The 26,153-nt window shown below is 40.8% G+C and overlaps 1 protein-coding gene across 1 annotated transcript in view; it reads right to left on the bottom strand.

Moving 5' to 3' along the window:
• Positions 1-26,153, bottom strand: part of LOC149932811 (contactin-4-like) — an 85,515-nt gene that overhangs the window by 32,392 nt on the left and 26,970 nt on the right. Inside the window, exons 2-4 of the mRNA XM_090157493.1 lie at positions 20,222-20,604; positions 12,843-13,142; positions 1,373-1,627 (exon numbers count right to left, since the gene is read on the bottom strand). Coding sequence (XP_090013619.1) covers positions 1,373-1,627; positions 12,843-13,142; positions 20,222-20,597 — 931 coding nt within the window. The 5' untranslated portion in view covers positions 20,598-20,604. The remainder of the gene's footprint in view (positions 1-1,372; positions 1,628-12,842; positions 13,143-20,221; positions 20,605-26,153) is intronic.

The following is a 26,153-nucleotide window of genomic DNA, read 5'->3' as shown; positions in this document are numbered from 1 at the left end:
CGCGCGTCAAACTGAACCGAACTTTTTAGCTTAGGCTTAAGGAAGATATCCTCTCAGCTGACGGCTAAACAACGCGAAGGGGTCGGGTAAAGTCTCCGGCTTAGCGTTGTTAGGTCAGAGTCGGGAGTGTCCGGTCGCGAAAATGTTTTTTAATCCGGTTGGGCTTTCCAGAAAATAATTATGAAAAGAGGGCAAGGCCCGGGCTCGGATTTACGCTACATTAATTGGTCGTAATTTCCCAGAGGCCGAAAATTCCTTTCTGGGCTTTCATTTTTTGGATAAAGCCAACGAAACCCAGTTCCATTTTTAGGATCTTTCAGATACACTCCAATAATTTTTTCCGCTAAAAGGGAGGGTCACTTTTTTCGTCATGTATTTATACCGAGATAATCTGATAGATTCTATTAATTATAGAAGTAAGGAGAAGCTACTTCAGTGTTTCGAGGTGGAAAATTACGGCCTGGACAAGAGTGAATTTAGTGGCCAATAAATATTTTTGCAACAGAAAATTATAAAATAATAAAAATATTTTAACACAAATTTCAGATTTGGGCTACTAAAGGCAAATATACAGGGTGTTTCAAATTTTATGCAAAAATTGTAAGGAATTGTAGGGGGTGAGTTGAGAAGTATGCCTGTTTTTTCCTTATTTTCCTACGATGAGTTAAAAGAGCGCCAGAGAGCTTCAACGTGTGGCCTACTAGCCTCTGGAAGTAGGTGCAAAAAGCGCAAAACCAAGCAGCAGGGACTTTAAATACCGTTTAAGTTTACCTTTTTACGCTGGTTACCTCGATTTGTTTACGAAGTCATTTTTTACCTATCACCCGAACCCAAACCTTAATTTTCGCATTTCCCTGCTGTTTGATTTTGCGCTCGTTGCAGCCTACTTCCAGGGGCTAGTAGGCCACACTTTGAACATAGACTAAGAAAGGTTTCACTAGTCTTTGGTTCGCACCAGCATTTTGATATACGTGGCGCCCTCCCGTGCTGAGACTTTACATGGTTTTAAATTCGTGCGCGAAATGTCCTTGTGAAACCTTTCTTAGTCTATGCTTTGAAGCTCTCTGGCGCTCTTTTCACTCAACGTAGGAAAATGGGGGAATAACAGGCATACTTCTCAACTCACCCCTACAACTCCTTACAATTTTTCCATAACCTTTCAAAACACCCTGTATACATGCATATGATTGGTCTGATTCTGATTAACATTAGAATAGTGAAATTTTTTGAATAATTAATTCTAACATTGTAAGTTCAGTGTATAACTAAGATATTTTTAAGATTAACTTCTTTAAAATGTAATTCCAATTATTTTTATAAGCCCGAGCTTTTCTCCAAAAAGGTGGCTTCTTAGGAAAACGGAGCTACTTACACAACACCACGAGTTCCAGATTGACTTGAGTGGCTTCCCCGATGCCGTTTTCGGCCACGCAAGTGTAGATGCCGCTGTCTTTGGGGGTCACTCCGGGCAAGGTGTGGTTGGGGGTGTTCGAGAGGATCATGCCACTCTTCATCCATCGAACTGACCGAACCGTTGGACTCGCTTGGATTCCGCAGGTCAACGTGACGTCAGTATCGGTCAAGACCTTTAACGGGTTGAAAGGTCCGACGGTTAAACGTGGAGAATCTGAAAAACATAATTGTTAATTAAACTTCATTCGTGTCGTAGTTTGAATAAACGCGAAATAATTATGAAATTAATTGCATTTTTGGTTTTGTTTTTTTAAATTTCGCCAAAGTTATTTTCAAAAGTTCTTCGTTATATACATATAATAACCAAGAATTTATTCGAGTGAACAGAGAATAAGCATACAGCGAATCATTAAATCGGAAACTATAGTTGTCGCTAAGTATTCTCTGTTAACCCAAATACATCCTTGATTTAACTTTGGTAAAGTTTATCGCTTCGCTTCGTTTACGCTTGGATGTTATGATTTGAACATTAAAGCGTGATATTAACACTAAACTAATTAAATATTCGTAGTTAATTAACTCAAGTTCAGAATGGGAACTGGACACGTATCGATTAATAGTATAATTAAGGTTTCTAAACCGTAACCGAATTTAAAATGATTAAAACAAAAGTAAAATATAACCGATCAAAACAACGTTAAAACGAGACTTCCGAAATTTTTAATTAAAAAAAATTTAAACAAACGTCGGCAGCATATTAAAGTAAGAAAAATTGTCTATCATAACGGTTGTCTTAAAAATGAGAGGAAGAGAAGAGTACCCGATTAAAAAATTTGATCAAACAATCAATTCTGGCAAAAAAGTTCAGCCCAAAAATAAAAAAAAAACAGGATGAGGATGCTAAAGGCTACGGATGGAAAGAAAAAAGAACAGAGGATGGATGAAAATTTCGAGACAAAGAACGCGCGATACACGGGGCCATATAAAGCGTTTAAGACAGGACACGAGAGAAGAGGCGGGGCGGGGGGTGCCGCTCGAATCAACCAAGACGCCTTAAAAAGGGGCCGAAAATCGATGGGAGGTCAGGAGATAGCGAAGGAATGTTATAACAAAAATGATTCTTTAAAGAAAATCGAAATTTTTTGGAGCGACGAAAAGGGAGGGAAGCATCTTGGGTGCAGCGAAGCAGAAGAGTTAAGGCAGAAAGTGAAACACGGGGGGGGGGGAAGAGATCAAATGATGGTCATTAATAGGACGAAAAGGTGAAGGCTATACCTTCAGAATTTGGTGGCCCTTTACGCCACCCCTTTCGCTTTTAAAATGAGACGCCAAGGAGGGGAGACAGGAGTGGGGGCTTTCAAAAATCAGGGAAATTAAGAAAGGGAGGGCTGAAAAAATAATGGTACCTACGCCCTAAAGGTTTAGATTCTTATAGCGCAGAGTGGGCAGCTCGAAGGAAAGAAATTAAGCGGGCGGGGGGGAAAGGGACACGCTAATAAACGTTAAGTCTCCCTCTCTCTTTCGCCTTCTAATCGAAGTCATTTTCACTTTGCGGAGTTTATAGTGAAACTTGGGACTTAGCTGATAGCGCGATAGAAAGCTCGGATTTCGGTCGGATATTAGTCGAAATATCAGGGGGATGTTGCTCGCTCCGAGTTCGGGTGAAATTCTAAATTATGAAACGAGGGACGGTAGACGATGCTGTAGCGTAGGAGAAGGATTGAGGGAGAGAGAGGACCAGTATGTGATAATGAGCCTAGCGAGTCCCGTAAAACATATAGGAAAGGGTCCGAGAGATAAAAAAGAGGCGAATGAGATGGGCAGTCATTTGGACTCGACGGCCTCCAATAGGAGGAAGACTTCGACGCCATTTATCAGAGAGCAGTTCAACTAAATTTCCCTTCCACACGAAAATATTCCCGACGAAAGATATTAAAAGAAAAACGGAGCGACGAAATGGAAGGAGCAGAAAGTGAATGTAAAGACTTTAAAACGAAGCGTGAGAGATGGGACCTGGACACGCCGATACCCGTAGGGGGGTAGGCAAAGGTCACGTCGTAGCCAGACTTTAAAAACATCCTTATTTGGACTACGGTTAAAGATTTTATTCAACTCGGGTAAAAGACGCGCCTTATTAAAAATAAAATTAGACGTTTTCTCAAACAATTCAAAAATTAAAAAGGTTTCCGTGTAATTTATTTAATTTAAATTTATTAAATGTTTTAAGAAAATTAAAAATTTATTTCACTTTCGCGTTAAAAAGAAAATTCAATTAGACTAATTAAATAGGCTTCTTCAGTTAAGAAAATTCGGTGAAAATTGGTTTGAAGTTGAACGCGAGATACTCCCCCTCCCAGACTCAGACCGGAAAGCGATTTCGAAAAAAGAATTTTCCGCGAAGAAATTAAAAAAGATTTCCGAATATTTGGAACACAAATAAGGCGTGAAAACGCGCCGCTACGGCGTTAGCGCGTAATGGCTCTTATCAGGCAATCGGAGCTTGAAAAAGGGTCGAAATGCGAATGAATAAATGAAAGAGCGGGTTCAACTTTCCGATTCGATTTAATATTTAGCGGTACACGTCGACTAACCTACAACACTCGCGAAGGCGCTCGGAGGAGGTACAATCCGGGAATTCAACAGCGTAGTAATTCGCGTTAATCCGGGTACAATTCCAAAATACACACCTCCTTCCCTTATACAGAAATACACCCTTTGAAGTTTGGATAAAAGCGAAACGAGGCCGTGAGAGCACGTCAGTCGGTAATTTCCTGAAAATTAAAACTCAGAAGCGGGGACTCTTATAGGAAATTATCGCGGCCCACCGCGAACACTACGAACCGGGCTCGTACTCTCCACCTTATTGCGTTTAAGTTTCTAGCTCCCACCCTCCCCCTTCATCGAACCGAAAAAAAATGTATTTAACGGGACTTGGTATAAACGTCGCGTACGGGATGCTATCAGCTTTTCCTCCCGAAAAAATCTCCCCTGAAAAGTACGTTAGCGAGGGGAAAAAAATATGATTTGGTCGGTGTGCTAACGAGCTATCGAGTGATTAAACGTAAAAACGAGGGAGGGCCCAGTTTTAACGTCGCCGAGTTTAGCCTCGCGCTTTGATGAGCTTTATACACGACCAGAGCGAGAAAGAATAAAAAATTGTTCGGAAATGACAATGTCATTCCTAAAAATTCGACGAAAGCCAGGCCCGTTCTCGGATCGCGACGAGGTGAATAAGTCGCTCGTGCACGTGTAGCTCGGTTTCACCCTCGCGGATTTGGGGGGTCCTATTTCGGAACGGAGTCGAGCTCGCGTCGCGTTATGATAACCAGATGTTGTACAACTGATTACAGGGTTCGGACAAAATTTCCGGAATTAAATTCCCTGATATTTCTAGGTTTTCCCTGACCAAAAATTGACAAATTTTTCCTGACAATTTTTGTAGAATAAATCAATGGTTTGAGGTAAAAATCTTGAAAAATATTTACTTTACAAAATTTATTTGCCTGATTTTTTTGGAATAATTTTCAAATACCCTTACTTTTTGGGACCATTTACAAGTTCCTTGACTTTTCCCTGACATTTTGGAATCATTTTTAAATTCCCTGACCTTTTAGAAACATTTTCAAATTTCCGGACTTTGCCTTGACCTTTTTTTAAACATTTTAAAATTCCCTGACATTTTGGAATAATTTTAAAATTCCCTGACATTTTGGAATAATTTTAAAATTCCCTGACATTTTGGAATAATTTTAAAATTCCCTGACTTTTTGGAATAATTTTAAAATTCCCTGACTTTTTGGAATAATTTTAAAATTCCCTGACTTTTTGGAATAATTTTCAAATTTCCTGACTTTTTGGAATAATTTTCAAATTCCCTGACTTTTTGGAATAATTTTCAAATTCCCTGACTTTTTGGAATAATTTTCAAATTCCCTGACTTTTTGGAATAATTTTCAAATTCCCTGACTTTTTGGAATAATTTTCAAATTCCCTGACTTTTTGGAATAATTTTCAAATTCCCTGACTTTTTGGAATAATTTTCAAATTCCCTGACTTTTTGGAATAATTTTCAAATTCCCTGACTTTTTGGAATAATTTTCAAATTCCCTGACTTTTTGGAATAATTTTCAAATTCCCTGACTTTTTGGAATAATTTTCAAATTCCCTGACTTTTTGGAATAATTTTCAAATTCCCTGACTTTTTGGAATAATTTTCAAATTCCCTGACTTTTCCCTGACATTTTGGAATAATTTTCAAATTCCCTGACTTTTCCCTGACATTTTGGAATAATTTTCAAATTCCCGGACTTTTCCAGGTTTTCCAGGTCGTGCATGAACCCTGAATTACTGGTTTTCGAAAGATATTAGGATTTCCAATTAATGGGTGAACAAAGAAAAAACAAACCAATTTCTAAGAAAAATAGGAAATTGGTAATCTAGATTTTTTTTTTCAAGTATAGGAAAAAATAGGATAATTTCTGTTGACCTAAAAGAAAAATGTATATTTTAAATACTTGTTTCAAGGGAATTTGGTTTAAGAATTGACCAAGCTATTGGCCGAGCTAGGTACGATTTCTAATACGATTGAAAAATTTACGCAACGGGTTAAGTACGAAAAAGTTCGTAAAAATATGAAAATGGAGTAATTAAAGGAAGTTCTAGGGAGACATTGAAAATATAGGACATTAAATATAGGTGTGGTCAACTTGCACAATTGTTCGGCGATTTCCAGTGATTTATCACAATTTCTCTGTGATTCCCAGTGCTTTAAATTATCTTCCGTGATTACCTACGATTTGTACAGCCGATTACTTAAACATCTACACTTTGGTTCCTCTTAAGAGTATCACGGTAATTTTAAACTATTTTAGTTTCAATAGGCGAAACTATAAAGTAAATTTGTTCTTAACCAACTTGTTAAAATGGGAAAACTAAATCACGTGACTACCATATCACAGCCAACTTCGATTCGGTAAATCGTGTTCATAGTTGGCCGTGCGACGGTAAAGAAAAAATCATTTCTTCCATATACTGCAGAAAGCTAATTAACTTGCACCTTTCTATTACAAGATGTTATAAATAATAATAATTATATAATTTACATGAATCGATCAAAATTTAAACAGCCAGTAGCCAAAGAAATTGAATAATAATTCGTATTTCTTAGGATAGATGGCGCTGCAGTTTTCCACAAAGTCACGTGACTACCATCTTTTCCGCCCCCCTGGACTTTAAAGTTTCACCTATTCGAAACTGGCGGACACAAACGACATCGAAGTACACGATTGTAATACCTACTTAAAGAGCGCGCCAAGAGCGGATAAAAATCCGACAACTCGGGGGTTAAAATAAAGGGGGTCTAGGTTGTGTCACCTATTATTCACAACTGCGTGCCTTCCCGGGTAATTTTTTGAGTCGTTGGCGCATGCTCAATCAATCAGGTTGGTAAAAGCCCTCCTGATTGGGAAGTCGGGCTTCTCCGCCGGAATAAAAAGAGAGGGGGTATTAACGGAACCCCGACCTACCCGACACTATAGCCAGAAGGAAAGAGTCGCGGACTTTACTTCTCTGTATACCAAAGCCTACGGTGTTAAGTAAGTCGGGATTTATATCCGGTAAAAAAGGGGTAACACCAAAAAAAGTCATAATGAGATCAGGGGTTCATCGAGGCGCAACCAGGGGCTCTAACCCCGACAAAAAGAAATGGGCTTATGGAAACTTTCTGGAAGAGGAGACAGAGGAAGGTGGGAGCTACGGAAAAAAATCGAATTCTCACTCCGCGATTCCGGAAAGAGACGAACGCGTACAAGTAGAATAATAAAAAAAATCTTTCTCCATTTCCAATTCCCAACAAAGAATAAAACTTAAAGAAGCCAAAGGGAGCGTGGAGGGGGAGATGACTTTCGGGGGGAGAATTGCTTTATTTTCACGCTTTAGCGAATTGATCATAAGTGAATTCGTTTCTAAAAGGAGTCCCCTATTTTTGCAGCAGAAAAAAAAGTCGGCAAGGTTGGTTAGTCGCTGATAGCCTCGTAGCCCCTATGATAAACCAAGTTTAAATAAACCAATTTCGTTTCTAACTATACGGGTATATTCGCTCCTTTAAGCAGAAATTGTTTTCAAAAAAACTAATTTGAAAATTTTCAGACGTAGCAATCACGGTCAAGTTCGCCAATCAATAAGCGATGACGATGCCTCGGGGAAATATTTTAACAAAACCGGTCTTACCCCGAATTCGACTTCATTTTGGGCGCGATGCCGCGGTATGAAAAATAAAGGAGTTATCTCTAGGAAGCTAAGAATGGCCCCACTTCCACGAGCGACTCTTTGGCTATAAAATCGGGTAACGTTCGCTACGAATTTTACGCCTACCATTACTACCAGCTAATAAAATAGGCCGAAAAGAAGCGGTCCCAGTAATACTTCGCCACGCGAGCCTCTAAAATTGAATTTTAGCCGCTTCAAACCAATTACGCGGCCATCCCCGAGACGATACGTGAGGAAATCTTATAAAGAAAAGAGAGAGGACGTGGCCCGTGGTCCTTGAACGCCAAAAAAACACACGCGCAGAAGCCAAGGAGCGTATAAAAAAAGACCCCCTTCCTACTTTAATCACGGTGGTACCCTCGCCGCGTTATACGTCTAAAATTTATCGCGGCCTTTATAGACTTTTACGCGTTGGAAATATATTTCCTAGAGAGTCCGGGAGAGACAGAAGCGATAGATTATTACCCCGCTTCTTACAGTACCGTTCGCGGGACGAGTACCAGGATGACCATATATACTATACTGGCGTAGAGTGTACCGGCACGACCACTTTTGATTGAACTGCCCGGAGAGAGTGCCATCCCTTACTGTCACGGGGGGAAAAGGCCAAGAACAAGTCGCTTTTTATGTCCGCGCGTGGTGGATGAGAGCGCAAGGGGGTGGGGGGAGTAAAAAGGGATGGAGTGGGGCTCTGGCCCCCGCGAGGTTTTTTCATTAATTACACGAGCGAAAAAGAGTGATAAGTCAGATAGACGCACCGAAAGCTTTTTGTTTCTTGGGACTCGAAGACAGAAGAAAATGTAATCAGAGATCTAATATCATTTTCTGTCATCTTGGCTCATATACACACACCATTAAAAATAAATATTTGCTTTTGATACCATTCACGGATATTTCTTTTAATACAAATACCACAATACATTTCTCTGTGCATTATTGATGCGCTCTGAATTAATTTTACTCGTTCGGTGTCCTAACGTTCCAATTTCCGAGATGAGTTCAATTTAATGGATTTTAATATTTTATTTCTATATTCGAATAATATCCGATCTAAAATTATCATTTTAAAATTAGAACTTAATAAGCCAATTATAGTAGCTACTAGATCTAATTTAGAAACTAAAATAGGTCTACTCCAATCCGTCGTATTCGCGATTGTTCAGGGAGAACCACTTAACGAAAACGTAGCAACTCCCCCATTAAAATTGCTAAATCTATACCCAACTAATTATTAATATTTTTAAATTGAACGCTGAAACAAATTTTAATTTAATATTGTCGATTTTAAGTTCATAATCTAAATTTCTAAACGTCGTCTTATATATATTTTTCCAAACGTCATATATATATTTTTCCAAACGTCATATATATATTTTTCCAAACGTCATATATATATTTTTCCAAAACGTCATATATATATTTTTCCAAAACGTCATATATATATTTTTCCAAAACGTCATATATATATTTTTCCAAAACGTCATATATATATTTTTCCAAAACGTCATATATATTTTCCAAAACGTCATAATCTATATATTTTCCAAAACCTCATAATCTATATAATTTCCAAAACGTCGTCATCTATATATTTTTCATTTTCAAAACGTCATAATCTATATATTTGTTTATAAATTATATTATATTTTTCATATTCCTTTTTTTTTGGCGCCCCATACCTATCTGTTAATGGAACAAAGTAACAATATCCATTTGACAAATAATATTTCCACGGCGTTATTTCGCCAAAAATTGCGGTAACTTTGATAATTAAATATAGAACAAATTAATTAATTTAATTCTGATTAAAAGGCCAAATATTTATCGCAACCTCAAATATATTTATCTTCGTAGGGTCTACAAAGAATGGCCGAAAAAGAAATCGCGAAAAGGCTTCAACGAAATACGTCTTAAATGTGAACTAAGAAATCCGAGCTAGTACTATGATATTTTGAAACCGAACTTTGGGATGTTTGTGTTTAATGATAAATGAAAATATATCCCCAAAAAATTCCAGGGGAGGGGGGGCGATGATCTAAGACCATCAATGCATAAATAAGCCCTCGAGGCGATTCGCGAAAATAAGTTCGACCGCTTCTCGATATACAAAATTGAAGTTGGAAGAACTCGCGAAAGGAGGAGAATACGTGTTATTGAACCCGCGAACGACACACCGATAAAAATTTAACACCGAGAAGGATGACCCCCGAGACGAACCGAGAAAACCAGTTGGATCTACGTGCCCCCGAGTAGATGCGGATAAACTTTTTCTACGCTTAAAACTCTGGTCTTATATAAGCAAAACCGAGAGAAGAAATCGGTAGAAAGAATTAGCTCGGGGCAAGACGGGATAAATATATCCAGCGCGCGGTTATGATATAAAACCAGATAGAACCGTCTACGTTGTACATCTTTGCCGGCAATTCTTTCTAGGTAATGGTTTAAAAAAATTCGCTCTCCATCGGAAATAAATCGTTTCTGTAGACTAGTCATCCTTTAAAGAAACGCCGATAGAAAAAAAATCGCCAAAAAAAATTCGATTGTTGGGAAGATCTTGAAACTGGTTTGCAACGATTGATATGTCGAATTTTTTTTCGTCATACGGGAGTCATGCCTATAATTTCAAGTTTTATTTTTTTTACTGATGAGGAGCAGATGTTCTCAACCAGTCATTTTAAAACATAGCTACTGAACAAGATTTTTTATCTTCCTTTTTTTTAACTCGGGTACGGCGGGGTTACCTGACTCATCCGTATAAAGTACGCCCGATAGTCGTCGAAGGCGAAACAGAAGTACGAAGTGAACTCGCGGGGAGTCCGGGTTGTATCTCTCTCTCAGCCCCTCATCATCATCATCACTATTATCTCGCGGGCTTCCCCAGTGGAAACGAATTAGGCTCCTCCTATCGGGGTCGCGAATCGATGGAGACAAAAAAATAACGAAGCTTCCCTCGCGTACCGTTCAATATTTTGAGTCGCTTATTTTAGTCTATTTTTTGTTCCTGTCTCTCCAGAGGATTCGTCTCGCTCAAAATGAGTAGTACTTTATTTCAAATTAAAATATCTTTGGCCCGTTTATTTGCACTAGCGACGACCAAAGTAACCCCCCCCCCTCCGGGAGCAAATATTAGGCCCGGGCTTTATTACCCAGCAGTCCAAATTATTAGTTTCGGCGACCGTCATTATGTAGGAAATATATTTGGTCGCTGTTGCTGCGGGTTGTTTTGCTTTTGGTCCCAGTTTCTCGATGATTCATTTTACGCAGATTTAAACGCGCCATAACAAAAACATTTTCTATCCTATTTTTTTATTAATGTCAAAATGTTTTCGCGATTAAGGAATATTTATACGTAGCACGACCGAAACACAAAATATAAATTTTCTAACATCTTTTAAATTGTTATTGTATGACGCTTTAAAACAAATGAAAAATCTACAAACTATTCGAAGACTGTCATTCTGAAGAGATAGAACATTAAACTACGCAAAAAATGAAAAAGACCTTCTTCGATCGATAGTTCTAGATGAAAATCAAATTAAGGAGTTTTAATTTGTGTTTTCGTCTAGAATGCCTATCAGCCGAAGAACCGGGTTAATTATAAAAACAATTTAAAGTTCCATTTCCAAAGTTGATTTTTTAAATTTATCGAAATTTAATATTTGGTCAATATTCGACGTCTCAACATGTTTAAGACCATAGTGACAAAGCTAACTAATCCGCGATTTATTTGGACACTACGAATCGCGATTTAACTCACGAACCTTTCTAAAAGGTCAAACGTTATCTGGTGACTAGGTAATTTTCTACAAAATGTATAAATATAGCTCCAAAAGCAATACGTTTAGACCATGAAAGAAAAATGTATTTTTGAAGATTGTCAGTATTTACATAGGCATAAAGCAACTTCACCTAAAACGAGGTATTCTTCGAGGGAAGCTGCGCCATAAATTCGCGCCATCTAACGGCTACCCTCTCCAAACCATAAATCAAAACTTCTCCCCTCGCCTATAAAAATAGGGGCGTTTGTTTGGTGGATGGGGCATTTTCCCTCTCTAGCGTTTCTTTAAATTGCGAGACCATTTCCATAAATTAATTCGCGCAAAAAGAGCTAAAAAGAAGCTAAAAGAAAGGAGACCTGTTGCTGAATTTACGGTAGCTGGCGCGGTTTTCCAATCTCGCGTAGAGCCCCATCGATAATTTAAGTGTCGCTTCGAACGAGAACGCGCCCTGACAAACGACAAATAACCAGAAATAAAAGCAGGGCCCCCACTCAAATCTTCAATTTTTTATAGGAAAAATAGGATTTATATTTCTAAAAATATACGACTTTATAGGACTATTTTTACAAAATTATAGGATTTTATAGGACTATATATGCTATTTCGTTTACTAACTTTACGCATTTAAAAACAATCTATATTTAGTGAAATAAATCTTTGATTTTCACTTAAAAAATAGAAACTATTTAACCATGGCATTTTATCACAAAATAAACTAGTAGCTAACCATGTTAACAATAACAAAAGTATAGACTAGAATGGCTTTGCATATGAATTTATCCTGTAGCTAAATCTAGCAATTGAACTGAGTGGTTGGATTTGAAAGGGGGAAAATATCAAAATTATAGGATTTTATAGGACTTTTGGGGGATTTTGCTAAAAATATAGGATTTTATAGGACATTTTAGAAAATATAGTATTTTATAGGAATTATAGGACCTCTGGGGGCCCTGTAAAAGAAACTTGATTATTTTTCTCCATCAAGCCATTAACAAAACCAAGACGCGGATCGGTCAAATGTCGAAAGATATTAAACCATCATAAAAATAAAAAATGAAGGCGATTATACGAGAGTCGTATACGGTCATCCACGGTGACACGCTCTATTTAAGTAATCTCCATAAAAGATATCTAAGTTTCTATATTTGGCAACCTAAATTATCCGGATCGTTTTAAATTAATTACAACGTCTAAATATTACGTATGATAAAATAAAGAGCGCTTTAATCGTCGAAGGTGGGGCGCTCTGTAGTTAAGGAAATGAGATTAATTAATAATTCATTGTTCGGCGACGTTTAAATGTGTCAAGACTTCAGCGCCCCCTTTTGATGTCGGTCCGCGTTTTAATAGCGCGCGTTAGCGAAACAATTAAAAGCTACTCACAATGCACTCTCAAAGAGACGCTATTTTCCAGTCGAGTTTCTTCCCGGATGGCCCTGTTCCAGACGGTGCATCGGTAAGTGGCGCCATCGTCTTCCATTTTGGGAGTCAACTCCAAAATACTGGAAGTCGGCTTGTCTTTGGATCCACCCTTTTGCAGCAGTCCTTGCTGAGGTACTCCCTGCCGATACCACTGTATCTGAGGATCCGGACTGCCCCCGCGACTCGAGCAGGTCAAGGCGAACCTTTCGCCTTCTTTGGCCACTGGACTGCTCGGTGTCACTTGGGGCTCTCCCGGAGCGACTGCAAATAATCGACAAAAATAAACGCCATTAGTATTAACGACGAAATTATTCCTCATTCTTTCGCGAGAAAAAAATCTCATTTACATTAATATCGTTTCGATAATAATAATTGTAAACGGGGAAAATACGCTTATATTAAATTATACGGCCATAGTCGTACGGCGAATTTGGGTTATTACCCTCATTCTTATTAAAACAATGACAAAAATCTTGATACAAAAGAGGCTAAGGTGAAGACGGTCTCTTTATCGACCTCCATTAGAGGCCAAGGGCTACGTGATACCGCGATGAAAGGCCGGCCGAGGGTACATTCTACGTCGTACGGAAGGGTAAGTAAAGTAGCACGCGCGGGTCTGGTTTTCTTCGGGATAAATTATCATCCCAAAAGGATGCCGTCTTCAAGGCCAATTATTTTTAGACGCAATAAGAAAAGAGATTTGCCTTATAATGAAACCATTGAAGGAATAATTTGGGGGTACAAAGGAGAGATGCGAGCGACCAGATAGAGGAGAGAAAAGGGGAGATGGGTTGCGATTCTCCTTTTGTTCTGGCTTTTATGTAATAGATAAAGACAAAAACTCAGCAATCCCCTTGTATCCGCCACCCTGCAAGTAGCTCCCTAACAGTCTACCTCATTAAATTTGTTGCCATTATGGGGATTGGAGACTTCTATGATAGCAACTACTGGGGTGAAAATACAGTGCGCGCGCAAAAATAAGGGGGATCTTAGGATAGGGTCTAGGTGCAATTAAAGGGCTATGACTCACCCCGAAAAGTATTTTCGCAGCAACAAAGCCAATTAAAAATATCTACAACCGACTGACTGACTAGCTGGCTGGCGCGAAACCCACGCTACGCTAATAAATAGCCAATTATTTTTTATCTGGTGTTTTGGGAGAGAAAGTGCCGTAGACAATTAAATTGGTGGATTGTTAAAAATATCCGAGAAACAACTAGTCTTATTTCAATTCTAATTAAATTAAATAACCCATTTTCTTTGATTTAAAGTAGCTATTAAAATAAACTTGTTTCGACGATAAAGTATTTCTCCAGACATTTTCGATTAAGCTATCTAATTGAATTTATAGTTCGTATTTACTATTTTAAAGATCAACTAAATCAAAATGAATTTTTGGAAATAGGGAGTGAAAAAACTAATAGTTTTACGAAATATACGGCCATTGCCCTGACGGACAAAAACAAACACATTTTTGGAGGAAGGATTTTTGGCATGGAAGAGATATATTGGCTTTACCAATTCGGCTCTTTATGCAAATTGAAACTCCATTATAATCTTTCCGTTAGATACGCGTATAAGGCTATAAGACCGCGGGGCAATAGAGAGTTAAGATAAACCATTTCCTTCTCCGTTCTATTTGGGAAAAACTTAAAAATAAGACGTTTCTAAAACCAATGGGAAATAAGACCGGGAGTGGAAGCTACAGAGTTTCCCACTTTGTATAAAGCGCGCGAAATGAAATATGCCTTCCAGGTTTAAACTTAATATCGTCTCGATGTTGAGGAGAGAGAATGGCGAGAATATTTGGCTTTCCGGAGGAGTCATCTTTTTCCCAGAGAAAATAGAAAAGCGTGGGCAGCCAAAAGAAAGAGATGAAAAGGGGTAAATAGAGATCCGAATCTAAATGCAAAAGAGAGCGATAAAACAACCCGACTGAATAAAGATGTCGGTATTATGAAAAGAAGCGCCCTCCTTCGGTAAAGATGAGAACCAGCCCGATTTCCCCCCGCCCCTCCCCCTCCATTTTTACTTATCCACTTTTTGAAGTATAAGGAATTTTAAAATATAAGTCAGATTCGAATATCGGTTGAAAAAGATTCAATGGCTTTGGTGAATCTGCGGGTTCAGTGTCAATATACGTTCGAGGGGAAATGAACCGGAAAAGTGTCGTTTTGCGACTCGGATCATAATTCGATTTTCGGCCGGGAAGGTTAAATTTAGAGGCGAGCCTACGAAATGGATGTCTATTCTACGGTTCATTCTTATCGAATTGCTCCAGTCAAAGGCGGTTGCTCTGAAGAATATACACTTTTTTTGGGCAAATAAAAAGGTCTATTCCTATAGTGTTCTTCGTATTTTTTAAACGCGTGACAGATACTGAAATATTCTTTTCAAATACACAATTCAATGGAATTCCGATGAAGGGTTATCTAAAAACCGCTAAAAATCAACATAACTGTCGAAAATTGAAAACAAGTTGGTCGAGTCCAATAATAAAGTTACACACTTTATCCCGTACTTCAACTAAACGGTGTCTGGCGGGGACCAAAATTCCAATAAAATGCTAAATCATATTACATATATAACGTTATATCTAGCGAAAATGGCGACCTTAAACTCGTGAAAAATTCATCAAATCGTTTCTAGTGTAAGTGAAAACTCGGAACAGCTCCTTTCGCGTTGAGCTGGTCAGTTCTCTCCCCACCGCTTAAAGGGGATTTCCCCGAGCTCTTCGGTTTTCCCTTACCATAAAAACTTGTCTAGGTTAACGGCAATAGTGAGTGTAGTGTGGCATGAAGGACTTGCCATCACCCTCCTACGCATTGTAACCCGGTCACCTGAATTAATGGCTTTAAAATTCGCACGATGACTTAGGCCTAAGGTGGTGCCTTGGGTATTAGCCAAGCTGATATAACGCCAGCAGACGACGAAAGGGTACCATAGAATGCAAGGTGCAAAATCTACTTGACATTGATTGTATAAGGCCGCAATATCAATTTGGTTACGCCGAAGAATAGACTACAAATGAGATAAATTTGGTTTGACAGAATAGGCGAACTAGAGAGGGAGTGGGAGAGAGAGAGAAAGCACTCGATATTGAATCAACTAATTTAAATCTTTAAAATGAAGGCCATTGGACTGGAAAACAGTTAAATGCTCTCGGGTTCGCGTAGCGTTAATATCACCGCCATCAAGCCGGCCCTCGCTGCTTCTGGAGTGTTCTTCGAAGAAAGAGTTCTGGGGGAAAAGATATTGCCACTCTATAGAGAAGACCCCGTGAGCGTTCTATAATCGACGATATATGCAAAGTTACCGCAAGCTCCCCCACGCGCCCAAAAAGGGAACTAAAATATAAAAAGGCGGAGGTGGTGGATGAAAAACGACTCCCGCTAGAGGGTACCGCTAGTCAGAAAATGCAAAAAAGGAGGGAAGGGGAAGGCGAAGAAACGAATTTTCGACCTCAATCTGGGATCTTTAAAATGGAAATCGACTATTTTTTTCTACTCCGTCTGAAATAAAAAGGGGCAGTGAGCGAACATCAAATCGACGAGTCAGTACTAGACTCACGTAAGCCTCAAAAACTAGCCATATATTTTCGGGCTTGAATAAGAAACGTCCAAAAGGGAGTCCCGCGGATTGCGGAGGGGGAGACGGAAAAAAATTATACTAGGAATTCTCGAGACGTACTACTTGGGAGGCTGTAAACGGGGTTGGGTCGCTGGTAAGTTTCGGGAGAGAGTGAAAAAACGGGTCTACGCGGCGTATAAGAAGGACCGCGACTAAAAACCATTTTCTGATCTGTCGAAAGTTGTCACGTCCTGGAGAAACTTTCGGCGAGTAGCCCCGGTAAGAGTACATTCGGGCGAAGTATATATCCGATGGTAGACTGGTCCAACGGGGTCTAATCAATACGAAGAACCTTTCGCTCAAGCCCAGTGGCGTAAGGAGGTATCAAACGCGGCAACTCGCGCCCCGGAGCGCCCGGCCAATTCCGCATCCTATAAATCTCCGCGAAAAACTGATCACGCCATCTAGAGAGTAAGAGAAGCGAAACTGGAAGAAAATTGATGCGGGCATTCGGTTCAACGCTTCGAATCAAGCTCGCGCCAATTCTTCTTTATGCCTCCTTGTCTTCCCCTTTCATTTCACGCTGGCTCGATGAGTGGTCGCCGGAGCGCTATCTTCAACAACGCGCCTTAAAGAGAGTCTGTCTGGACCAGAAACCACCCCGAGATCGGCAGAGGGGGGGGGGGGAAACGCGTCGGAAGAAAAAAATCACATCGGAAAAAATCCGCGAAAGTCGAGGACTAGGTAGTGGTGAAAAAAAAAACTTTTTAGTTATTCTCGTCACACCGACCGAAGGAATATATATGAAGTTTTTTTAAGGGAAGAGAACCCCCCCCCCCCCCTTTTTAGCTGTGTACCCCCCCCCCTCGGTACTTGATTCAAAGTCAGTATCCGTGACGAGAGCCTAACTATAGTCTGGAGGAGGATGAGGTATAAGAGTGAAGAGGTTGAACCGCGGCGCAGTCTTCTGCAGAGTCAGTCGAGCGTCACGTAAGACCGTACAGGAGAATGGAAGGGCCCCCTCCAATGTTAAATAAAGCAAACGTTTCTCGGGACAGCCCCGATCCGGCCTTTTTCTCAAAACGCTATTTTTACAGCGAGTTTCGTCTCTTTTTGCGGCGCAAAAACCACCAAGAACAATAGATAGGGACCAAAAGTGTTTTGTTATTTTCGTCGCGATGGGGAAGGAGAAAGGACACGCTAGACCGGTCGCGTACAGTTTCGAGCGGGACCACGACTTCGGGTGTTTCCAAATAGACGAGGCCTACCTCGAAAGACAAAGGGGAATCGTGACCCGACTTTGAAAGCGGCCCAAGTGGGGCCGAATAAGGTTTCTGCGTCTCGTACAAAGAACCATTCCTTTCGAAACACCGGCTAAAGATGATTCGGACCTTTGAAGTCAACGACCTAAACTATTCAGGCTTTTCCGAAAGGATCAACTTATTAATTTAATGAGGAGGCTATGTAGCGAATCAATAGCCGTTAATTAACTATAGAGATAGATAGGGTCCTTCGCGAATTGAAAAGACGGACTGGCGCGGCGGCGCTCGGTTCGAACGCGACGGGAAATAGGGTCGGGGTGACGTGTGTAATTCGAGGGGATCGATTTGTCATAAGAGGAATTAAATCTGTCCATCAAAAGCGCGTTATTGGATTGCTAATAATTATAAAGAGACTAGCGAACGGGGCCGACTCAAACGCGGCTCGATAATACGCCGATTGCTCGCTCGTTATTGATAAGCATCAATCGACGAAAATCCCAAGTATAGGATTTCGCTCGTTCTGGATGATCCGAAGGGAGGGAGGGGGAGATTGTTAAACAATGAAAGTCGCCTTCCTCTTTAACGTCGCGACACCTCAGCAATAGGAAATGGATGGCCATAATTGCCCAAATGCTGATGTATTATTTTAACGTCCTGGTCGGAAACTAATATTACTAATATTATGACATACTTCATTATCGTGTCAAATACGAACCGGAAGATTTACGCGTCATTAAAAGTAACATCGCTTCAACGAGAGTAATATTTTACGGTTAGCTTCGGGTTAAATTTTCTTAACTTGGAACTTTTACAACGCCTTTCTGGTTCCATGAAAATCGTTTACTCTCCTTTAAGGTGATTTCCCTACCTTCTACTAACCTACCTTTAAAATCGCGGATGACGATTTTAAAGTAAAAGTCATATGGCGGCTCCAAGAAATTGGTTACGTGAAATAAGAAACCTCGGAATATCTCAACTTTCTTCGAAAATTTTTAACAATGAAAATGACGTTTGGGGGAATCCAGTTTCGCGAGAACAATTATTCCTTCTCCTTACCACAGAGGGGGAAAAACGTGACCAAATCTTTGGAGAATCTTCGAAAATTTAACAAAACATTTACGACGGAAATCGTTAAAAATTGAAAGGAAGGGAGTCCAATTTAAAGAGGCTTTTGCGCGGATATAATTCGTCGAAAGCTTTCTCCGGGTGCACTTAGGGGCGCATTGGGGTTATTTGGGCGCGCCTATTAAACCCGAGGGCGCCCCGGCGTGTCCCGGCCAAGCGGGGATTAAAAGTAACGTCATTAAATCCGACATCGTCAACCTGCTAAATTAAGGAGAAGCATTCGCGAAAGGGTCCGGGTAGATTTAAACCGGAAACAATCGAGAGGAAGACAGAAGAGAGAATGGATTTGAAGGGGGGGAGGCAAATGACGTTGTTCCGCGGGCGTCTCAAAGGGAGAATCCTCAGGTAGAACGAAAGAGAGTCTCCATCGAAAGGAATCTTGTTACTATCAAGACAATCCCCTTTTATTCCTATCCAACCCGCGCGCGTCCCATTCGTCAAGCGAGCGAAGGTACGCCGGAAGAGGGTTCAGTCCGCGTCTTTGTCAGTTTCGAAGGTTTACCCTATCTTGGCGGCGATATTGAAGTTATACGGTTGCCGGGGCCTCTTCTAGAATTCCCCTCTTCGCGAAAGGAAGCGCGCTCGACGTTTTAGATAGCGGCGGCGGCCCGCGCTTATGGAAATTACCTTCGCGAAAGAGCTAATTAGTTTTCCGTATATGTAAGGTCCGGCGTTTACATTTCCCGAAATTATAGTACAAAGTAATCCCTGGTGTTTACTTTAGCGGTTCCGTAGAAAGCGCCTGGATGAGCGGGACATCCGAGGAACAAAAAACTCAACGTCGCGTTTCTCGAGAGTAAAAGATTGCGGAGATAAAAAGGGCGGTTGAAATGACGCGAACCCGGAGCGCATACCTAAGTACGGAAACCTTATTTCTTTCTAGCCCGAAAAGATTCTTTTTCAATCAATACGGAACCGGTTGCCGCGTTACTTTACGCTCGTCGAGAAATTAAACTAGTTTACCAAGGCCTGAAACGATGAGAATTTCACTCGATTTAGAAATATTTCACTCCGAAAATGGCGAACCAAATTGTCCGGAGGTAAACATTTGGGCAAAACATTAACGATTCATTCTAGTAGCAAACGCGGTTAATTCTCCGAAACGTAAACACGCCAACATACGTTAATCGCGCGCCATTATATTAAGAATGCGGGAATGTTTCGAGCCAGACCTTAAACAATTACTCAGCTTCGGACTATTACGAAGGCGCAGTCTAGAAATAGGCCTATTTTGTATCAAGAGTTCCGTTTGTACGTCGCGGCGCTTTGAAAGGAAACGTTGAAGACAACGATCAATCGGCCTACTTGATCGTCACGTGCGAGGAAGCGTGTTAGCGGCGGGGACGGAAGGGGTTCGCGATGATCAAAAAGAGTGTCTCTTACTCAGTACGGTGACATCGTACGCTTGGTTGAAGACTTGAAGACCGGAGCCCTTCTCTCTCAAACGGCACTGAAAGTGTCCGTTATCGAGGTCGTACTGGGCCCTGGAGATCACCAAGTCGTATTTGCCTTCGCTGGGAGCGTACTCGACCATGTAGCGAGGGTCCAACGCTTCGTTGCCCAACGCCGAGTTGTCCGTGCTCTTCTGGTTACGTCGAAACCAATAATAGACGATATTGGACGAGATGAGTGCGGGGTCGAAGCGACACTGCAACCGGAGACTCTGACCTTCCACCACGTCCTTCACCCCGACGGCGTGGGAATGCGACGCCGCCAAGGTGCTCGTTAAGAGCACGGCCAAAAGAGCTAAGCTCTTCATCGGGCTACTGGCAAAAGACAAAAAAACATTTCGTTAATTAATAACATCCTTCGACAAAACAATCGTAACAAAAACCACAAATTACGAATAACTTAATTTGAATATTCGAATATTTCCTCGAAATGTACCCATTTAAATAATGAACTAACGACGCGTGTTTGTAATAAACTTCCATAAAGAAACTCGAAAGTACACGGTCAACAATAAAAACCATTATTTCGAAATATGATAATATTTAATGGATTATTCAATATTAGTTTCTCAAGAAACTTACGCAAGTTTTATATTTCGAATGAAAATCAATTACTGAAATCCTAACGGCAATGAACGGCTTTGCCCGAGACTCAAAATAAACCGTACGCGTATATATCGCTGTAATTAAATATTGAACATTTAGAACAGCCAAATTTATGGCGAATAAGGTCGTTGTTGCCTTCAACGCGCCTGCGTCTGCGTCGTATGCAAATGAACCTCGCTTCGTAAAAAACCTCTTCGTGTGGAAGGACTTTAGAACCCGAGCTAAAAACCCGGTGAATTTTTAAGCAGTTCGATTTTATGTGTAAATATTGCCATTTCGGTGGGCGGAGGTGGGAGGGTTTGCGAGGGTTTGCCAGGGTTTGGGAAGGGGGGGGGGGCTTTCAAAAGCCTAGGCAGTATTAAATTAAACTTCCTTGATTTTTAAAATCAGGGGAAATTCGCTAGCGAGTCGCTAGACTACCGAGCACTACCGTACATAAATTTTTAATTCACCAGAAACGAGCTTAAATTATTTCCAGAACCGTGCTAAAACTAAATCCTGATTATATGGAAAGTCGTATCCCTCTCCCGTCTTACGCAACTTCGTAACGTATATGCCCCTCACCTTTTCAGAAGAGTTACTCGCGACTATGTGGCGAGTTAGGGAAGACGGGAAGAATACGTTACAAAGTAGCGCGGAGAGGCTAGTAGGGTTCTCCCGCTCTCTTTTCGCGAAGAAAGCGACGTTCCTTAACTGATTCCGCTATTATTATCTTGGGAATGCGAGAAATATAATCCAAATATAGCTCAGCTAAGTATCAGTGCGCGGTACAGACGGAGCAGACCGTACCTTATTTTCGAACGCGACTGTACCGTTAGGTAAAAGCTAGAATAGAAGCTACCGAGTTTTAAGAGGATAAAAGCCAAGATAATTAAGTACGACAAAGGCCCTGGGTTAAAATAAGGATTTTTCACCTTTAGAAACAAAGTAGTCTTAATGCCTAATAAGTTTATACATACCGTTAGGACCTAAAAATTACGAAATAATAGCGGCTAAGCACCGCTTGTATATTTAAATACATCAAAGAGAGCGAACGCGATATAATATTTAAACGGAGCATTTGTAATAACGTTGTTATCAAAACTACCGGTATGAACATTTTAAAAGTAAATAAACAAATGCTGTAGGGAAGATCACCCTAAACTGGAATAGAAGACTTTGAAACTAACTTCGCCACATATAAACGCGTTCAATGGAAAAATAAATAATAACTTTCAAATACAACAGCGAGCGACAAATATCTCATTTATTTTCTCGTCAAAAGAGCCATATCCAAACGCGAGATGGCGTTCGAGTTTAAAGGGAGGAAACGTCAAAAGCGGAAAACTGTCGGCTTCACTGTCAGAAAACAGCGTAGTGGGAAAATCGCGAAGAACAATAGGGCTTTTGATTATCGAAATCTTCGAAGGCGACGATGTCATCCTCTCCGTATAGTCTATGGCAGAAAACTCCCAATATCCTTGTTATCTTTCCAGGCCAAAAATACCCTTTCACCTGACGTCTCTCGAACTCGGGATAAAGGGAAGAGCGGGACGATGGGCCATTTCGCTTGTCCAAGCACCCCCTTTCCCGGCCCCTATTCGCTACTACAACGTCGAGTCTATCTTTTTAAACTCGATAAGGGCCCAAAAATAGGCAACGAATTCTCCGTTTCCTTCTCCTTTCGACAATGTTACGCAACGAGACGAGAGAGGAGGGGGGGGCGCTTTCCTCCAAAGCGGAGAAAAGACGTTCCGCCGAGATAAGCGCTCGTTTCTGCGCGTCCACAATGCCTCTATAATCGGTCCTAGTTATTAGAAACATCTCTCTCTCTCTCTCTCTCAGATAGCAGAGCGCCACGAGAAATTATTCAGTTAAACTAAATGGACGGGAAAGTTAAACGCGGGAACGACCATTCGCTAATGGGAAGTCGCCCATGAACGGACCATCCTGGCGTATACGAACTCTAAAACGGCGTCTCGCGTCGCAATTTCCTAACGTCTCCAATTCCACGACCGAGTTCGGGAATAGAAAACGTTGTTTGATTTCGGAGCAAATAGTCGAGAAAGTAATAGGATACTATAAAACTACCGCCTCCGTTTATTTCACGTACGATTTGTTGGCGCGACATCTATCAGGGTCCCCGTGAATTATGATGAAAATTAACGCTTACCGGTTCGCCTACCGAAAGATGGATAATGAATAATCATTTAAATTAACGACTGACGCTGGGTTGTTTGACGTTTACTTCCGCTCCTAAACGCGCCACCTAGTAGCGATATCGACAAGCGAAAAGTTTCAACCCCCCCCCCCCCCCCGAAGCAAACGTTAATGGTCCCCGACGATTCTCGCCTCTTTCGCTACCTTCGAAATGGGGCTAAAAATCTTAAAACGAAGGGCAAAAGTAATTAGCAGAAATCCATTCCTTTCTACGATTTGTAAATTGAAGTTCTCAAAAGCGGGCGGCGGCGTTGAAGGAGGGGGAAATGTTACTAGCAAATGACGAGAGCCGGCTCCAAACAACTAAAATAAAGACATACCTCAAATTTCGCTTTTATCTCCTTCCAAACATCACTCACCCACTTTCTTATCCCAATTATTCGGCCGCCGCGTCGATTATTTTTAATAAGATATCGTCCTTGCCTCCCCGCGCCTTTAAAGCTTAATTAAGATTCCAATTAAGGTTTTCCATACCGGTATATCCCTAATCGCCAAGTTCGGTTTTGATAATGGGTTATACTATACTCGAAACAACTCCCCCCCCCCCCCCACCCCTTCCCCTTTCCAATTAAACGGAAATATTTTTACTAATTCAAGGTAAATTTTAACCCGATCTCATCTCCGCAACATTTCTCCCATCCACCACTTTTAGAATAACGTATTATCATTTGCGGAAAGTTACCAGTTCGAAGATAAATCGAAATTGTTGAAAAACGTTCGCTGCCATGGAAAGATCCTTTACAACACCATCCAATTAAAATCGACTTTCTAACCGCCCAATGCAGTTTTATATTTCAATTATTCCAAGAATAAGGAACATTCGCGTTTAAGTTCTAAGCCTAGGCTGAAGGTATTAGGTATTCCCTAAAACACGAGTTTTAATAAGTGAAGAATTTAAAAATCGACGAAACACGAGAGCTTTACGGTAAAATTCGCGCCACAATGCGTAGGTTTGAAACGCGAGAAGATCCCGAGAGGATGTAATACGCGATGGAGGATCGGGAGAATGGAGTTATAGGATCCCTTTTATCCCTTTAGTCGAACGTAAAAGAGCGTTTCGGGGTAATAATGAGAGAAGCTTAAGCCGCGGACCAAATCCTATTTGGGGGTTTTCAATGTTGTTAAACTTTCCAAGCAAATAAGATGAGCTCGATGGCCAGCGCTCCGGGGACGAGATCAAATCAAGGAGAAGGTACCGGACTCTCTATAGTTACATTAAAACGGACCGCGGAGTTTATTAGGGGGTAAAACAAGTCCCCCGGGAAAAACGGACATAAAAGAAGTCGGGGGTTTTCGCCCCGACGAAAATTACGAGGTTTGGCGCCGAAAAACCACGATATAGGCGCCAAAAGAGTACCCAACTTCTACCCGCGGGTGCTCATCTACACGCGCATCCAGGGGCGAGCCAACCCCACCCCCTTTATAGGGATCCGGGGACCCCTTCTTTCATTTATCAAGGGATAAGAAAAGGCGCCTCGGGCGGCCCGACCGAGAAGATTCAACTTTGGAACCGATGCGGCCCGATTTCTAATGACGCCTCGTATCCTTACTTATAAGACTGAACCCGTAGACTTAATCCGCGGTTTAGTCAATTCGGACTAAACTATACAGACCGTACCCACCACCCCCGTTTGTAGATTAACTGTCGGATTAGGTTTGAAGCTTTTGTAGATACCGCCCCAAACCGCTCTTCCCATCAACTAACGTTACGAAGCCAAGAGAAGTGAAAGGAAAAGACACTATTTCCTTTCCTAGAAAGATGCTGCACCATAATACGTGAGAGTATTCGTACTAGCTAAAAAAACAAGGAAAACCGAACTGGTCTTATTCGAGAATCTGATGAAAAAAAGGACGTATATACAAGAATAGTATTCACCTTAATAGTAAGGTATAAGAGAACGCTGGGTAGGGAAAATAGTCTCTAGTGGGGCAATTAGGGGTTGCCCTAATAAGGGTTTTCCACAGCCCCGACATTATTTACCCAAAAAGAAGGAATCGCCTCGCGAAGAACGGAGAAAGAATGTTTTTTTTCATCGTTTTTACACTGGCCAAAATAAAGAAGATTTTACCGCCGTTGTTTCTGACAGGAACGTTTGCCCAGTGCCAAAAAGAGAGATCCGGCGCCGCGCGAATGCAAAAGAGCCTTCGCCGAAAGAGATTAAAAGAGGAAAGGAAATGAAAGCCCACTATATATACACGATCAAAGAAAATCGCGGGAAGACAGAATTAGAAACGATTCTTTCGGTCACTTTGGAAAAAGGAAAAGCCTGGAGGGCCGATCGTCAGCACGTCCGCCCGAAGCCCGCGCCAACAAAAACAAAAACGCCACGGGAAAAAGAACCACCCACCAACGCCACCCTTCCCGTCTTTTCCTTTCCGCGCTACGAATACAATGAAACTCAAGGTTGAGTTGATTTAATAGCGAGGTTAAGCGACTCGACGCTACGAGCTAGAACGGGAAGGTCTAACGCGCGTCTGAGCTTAAAAGACATTTCGTCGATTTTACTTGGCACCGCCTAGTAAACTATTTCGAAGTTCACGTTGAGACTTCTACTGGGTTTTATTTAACCTCTCTCAACGCCTAGAGCCAGGTGATAATCGACGTAAAGGGCGAGGAAAAATACACCGAGATGTTTCATTCAAAGTATGTAATTTGTTGCCAAGTTCATATTTATATTAAGACTTTTTATATCGAGAGCGTTGGAAACATTACTAGTATCAAATACCATTAGTTTAACTCACAAACGCCCTGTTTACAATTACAGGGTGTCCAATCAACAGTTCCTGAAAACATATAGCCCATAGGAATATAGGATAATATAATTACAAAATTACAGGAATTAAAGTACCGATTTATAGGAGTTTTATATATAGGAGCTATAGGTTAATAAAAGGAGCTATAGGTTAATAAAAGGAGCTATAGGTTAATAAAAGGAGCTATAGGTTAATAAAAGGAGCTATAGGTTAATAAAAGGAGCTATAGGTTAATAAAAGGAGCTATAGGTTAATAAAAGGAGCTATAGGTTAATAAAAGGAGCTATAGGATAATAAAAGGAGCT

This window comes from Leiobunum rupestre, chromosome 8 (assembly GCF_980474605.1).
Source record: "Leiobunum rupestre chromosome 8, qqLeiRupe1.1.hap1, whole genome shotgun sequence".
Taxonomy (NCBI): Eukaryota; Metazoa; Arthropoda; class Arachnida; order Opiliones; family Sclerosomatidae; genus Leiobunum; species Leiobunum rupestre.
The sequence above is the reverse complement of the archived record's forward strand: the minus strand, read 5'-3'. Positions and strand labels throughout refer to the sequence as shown.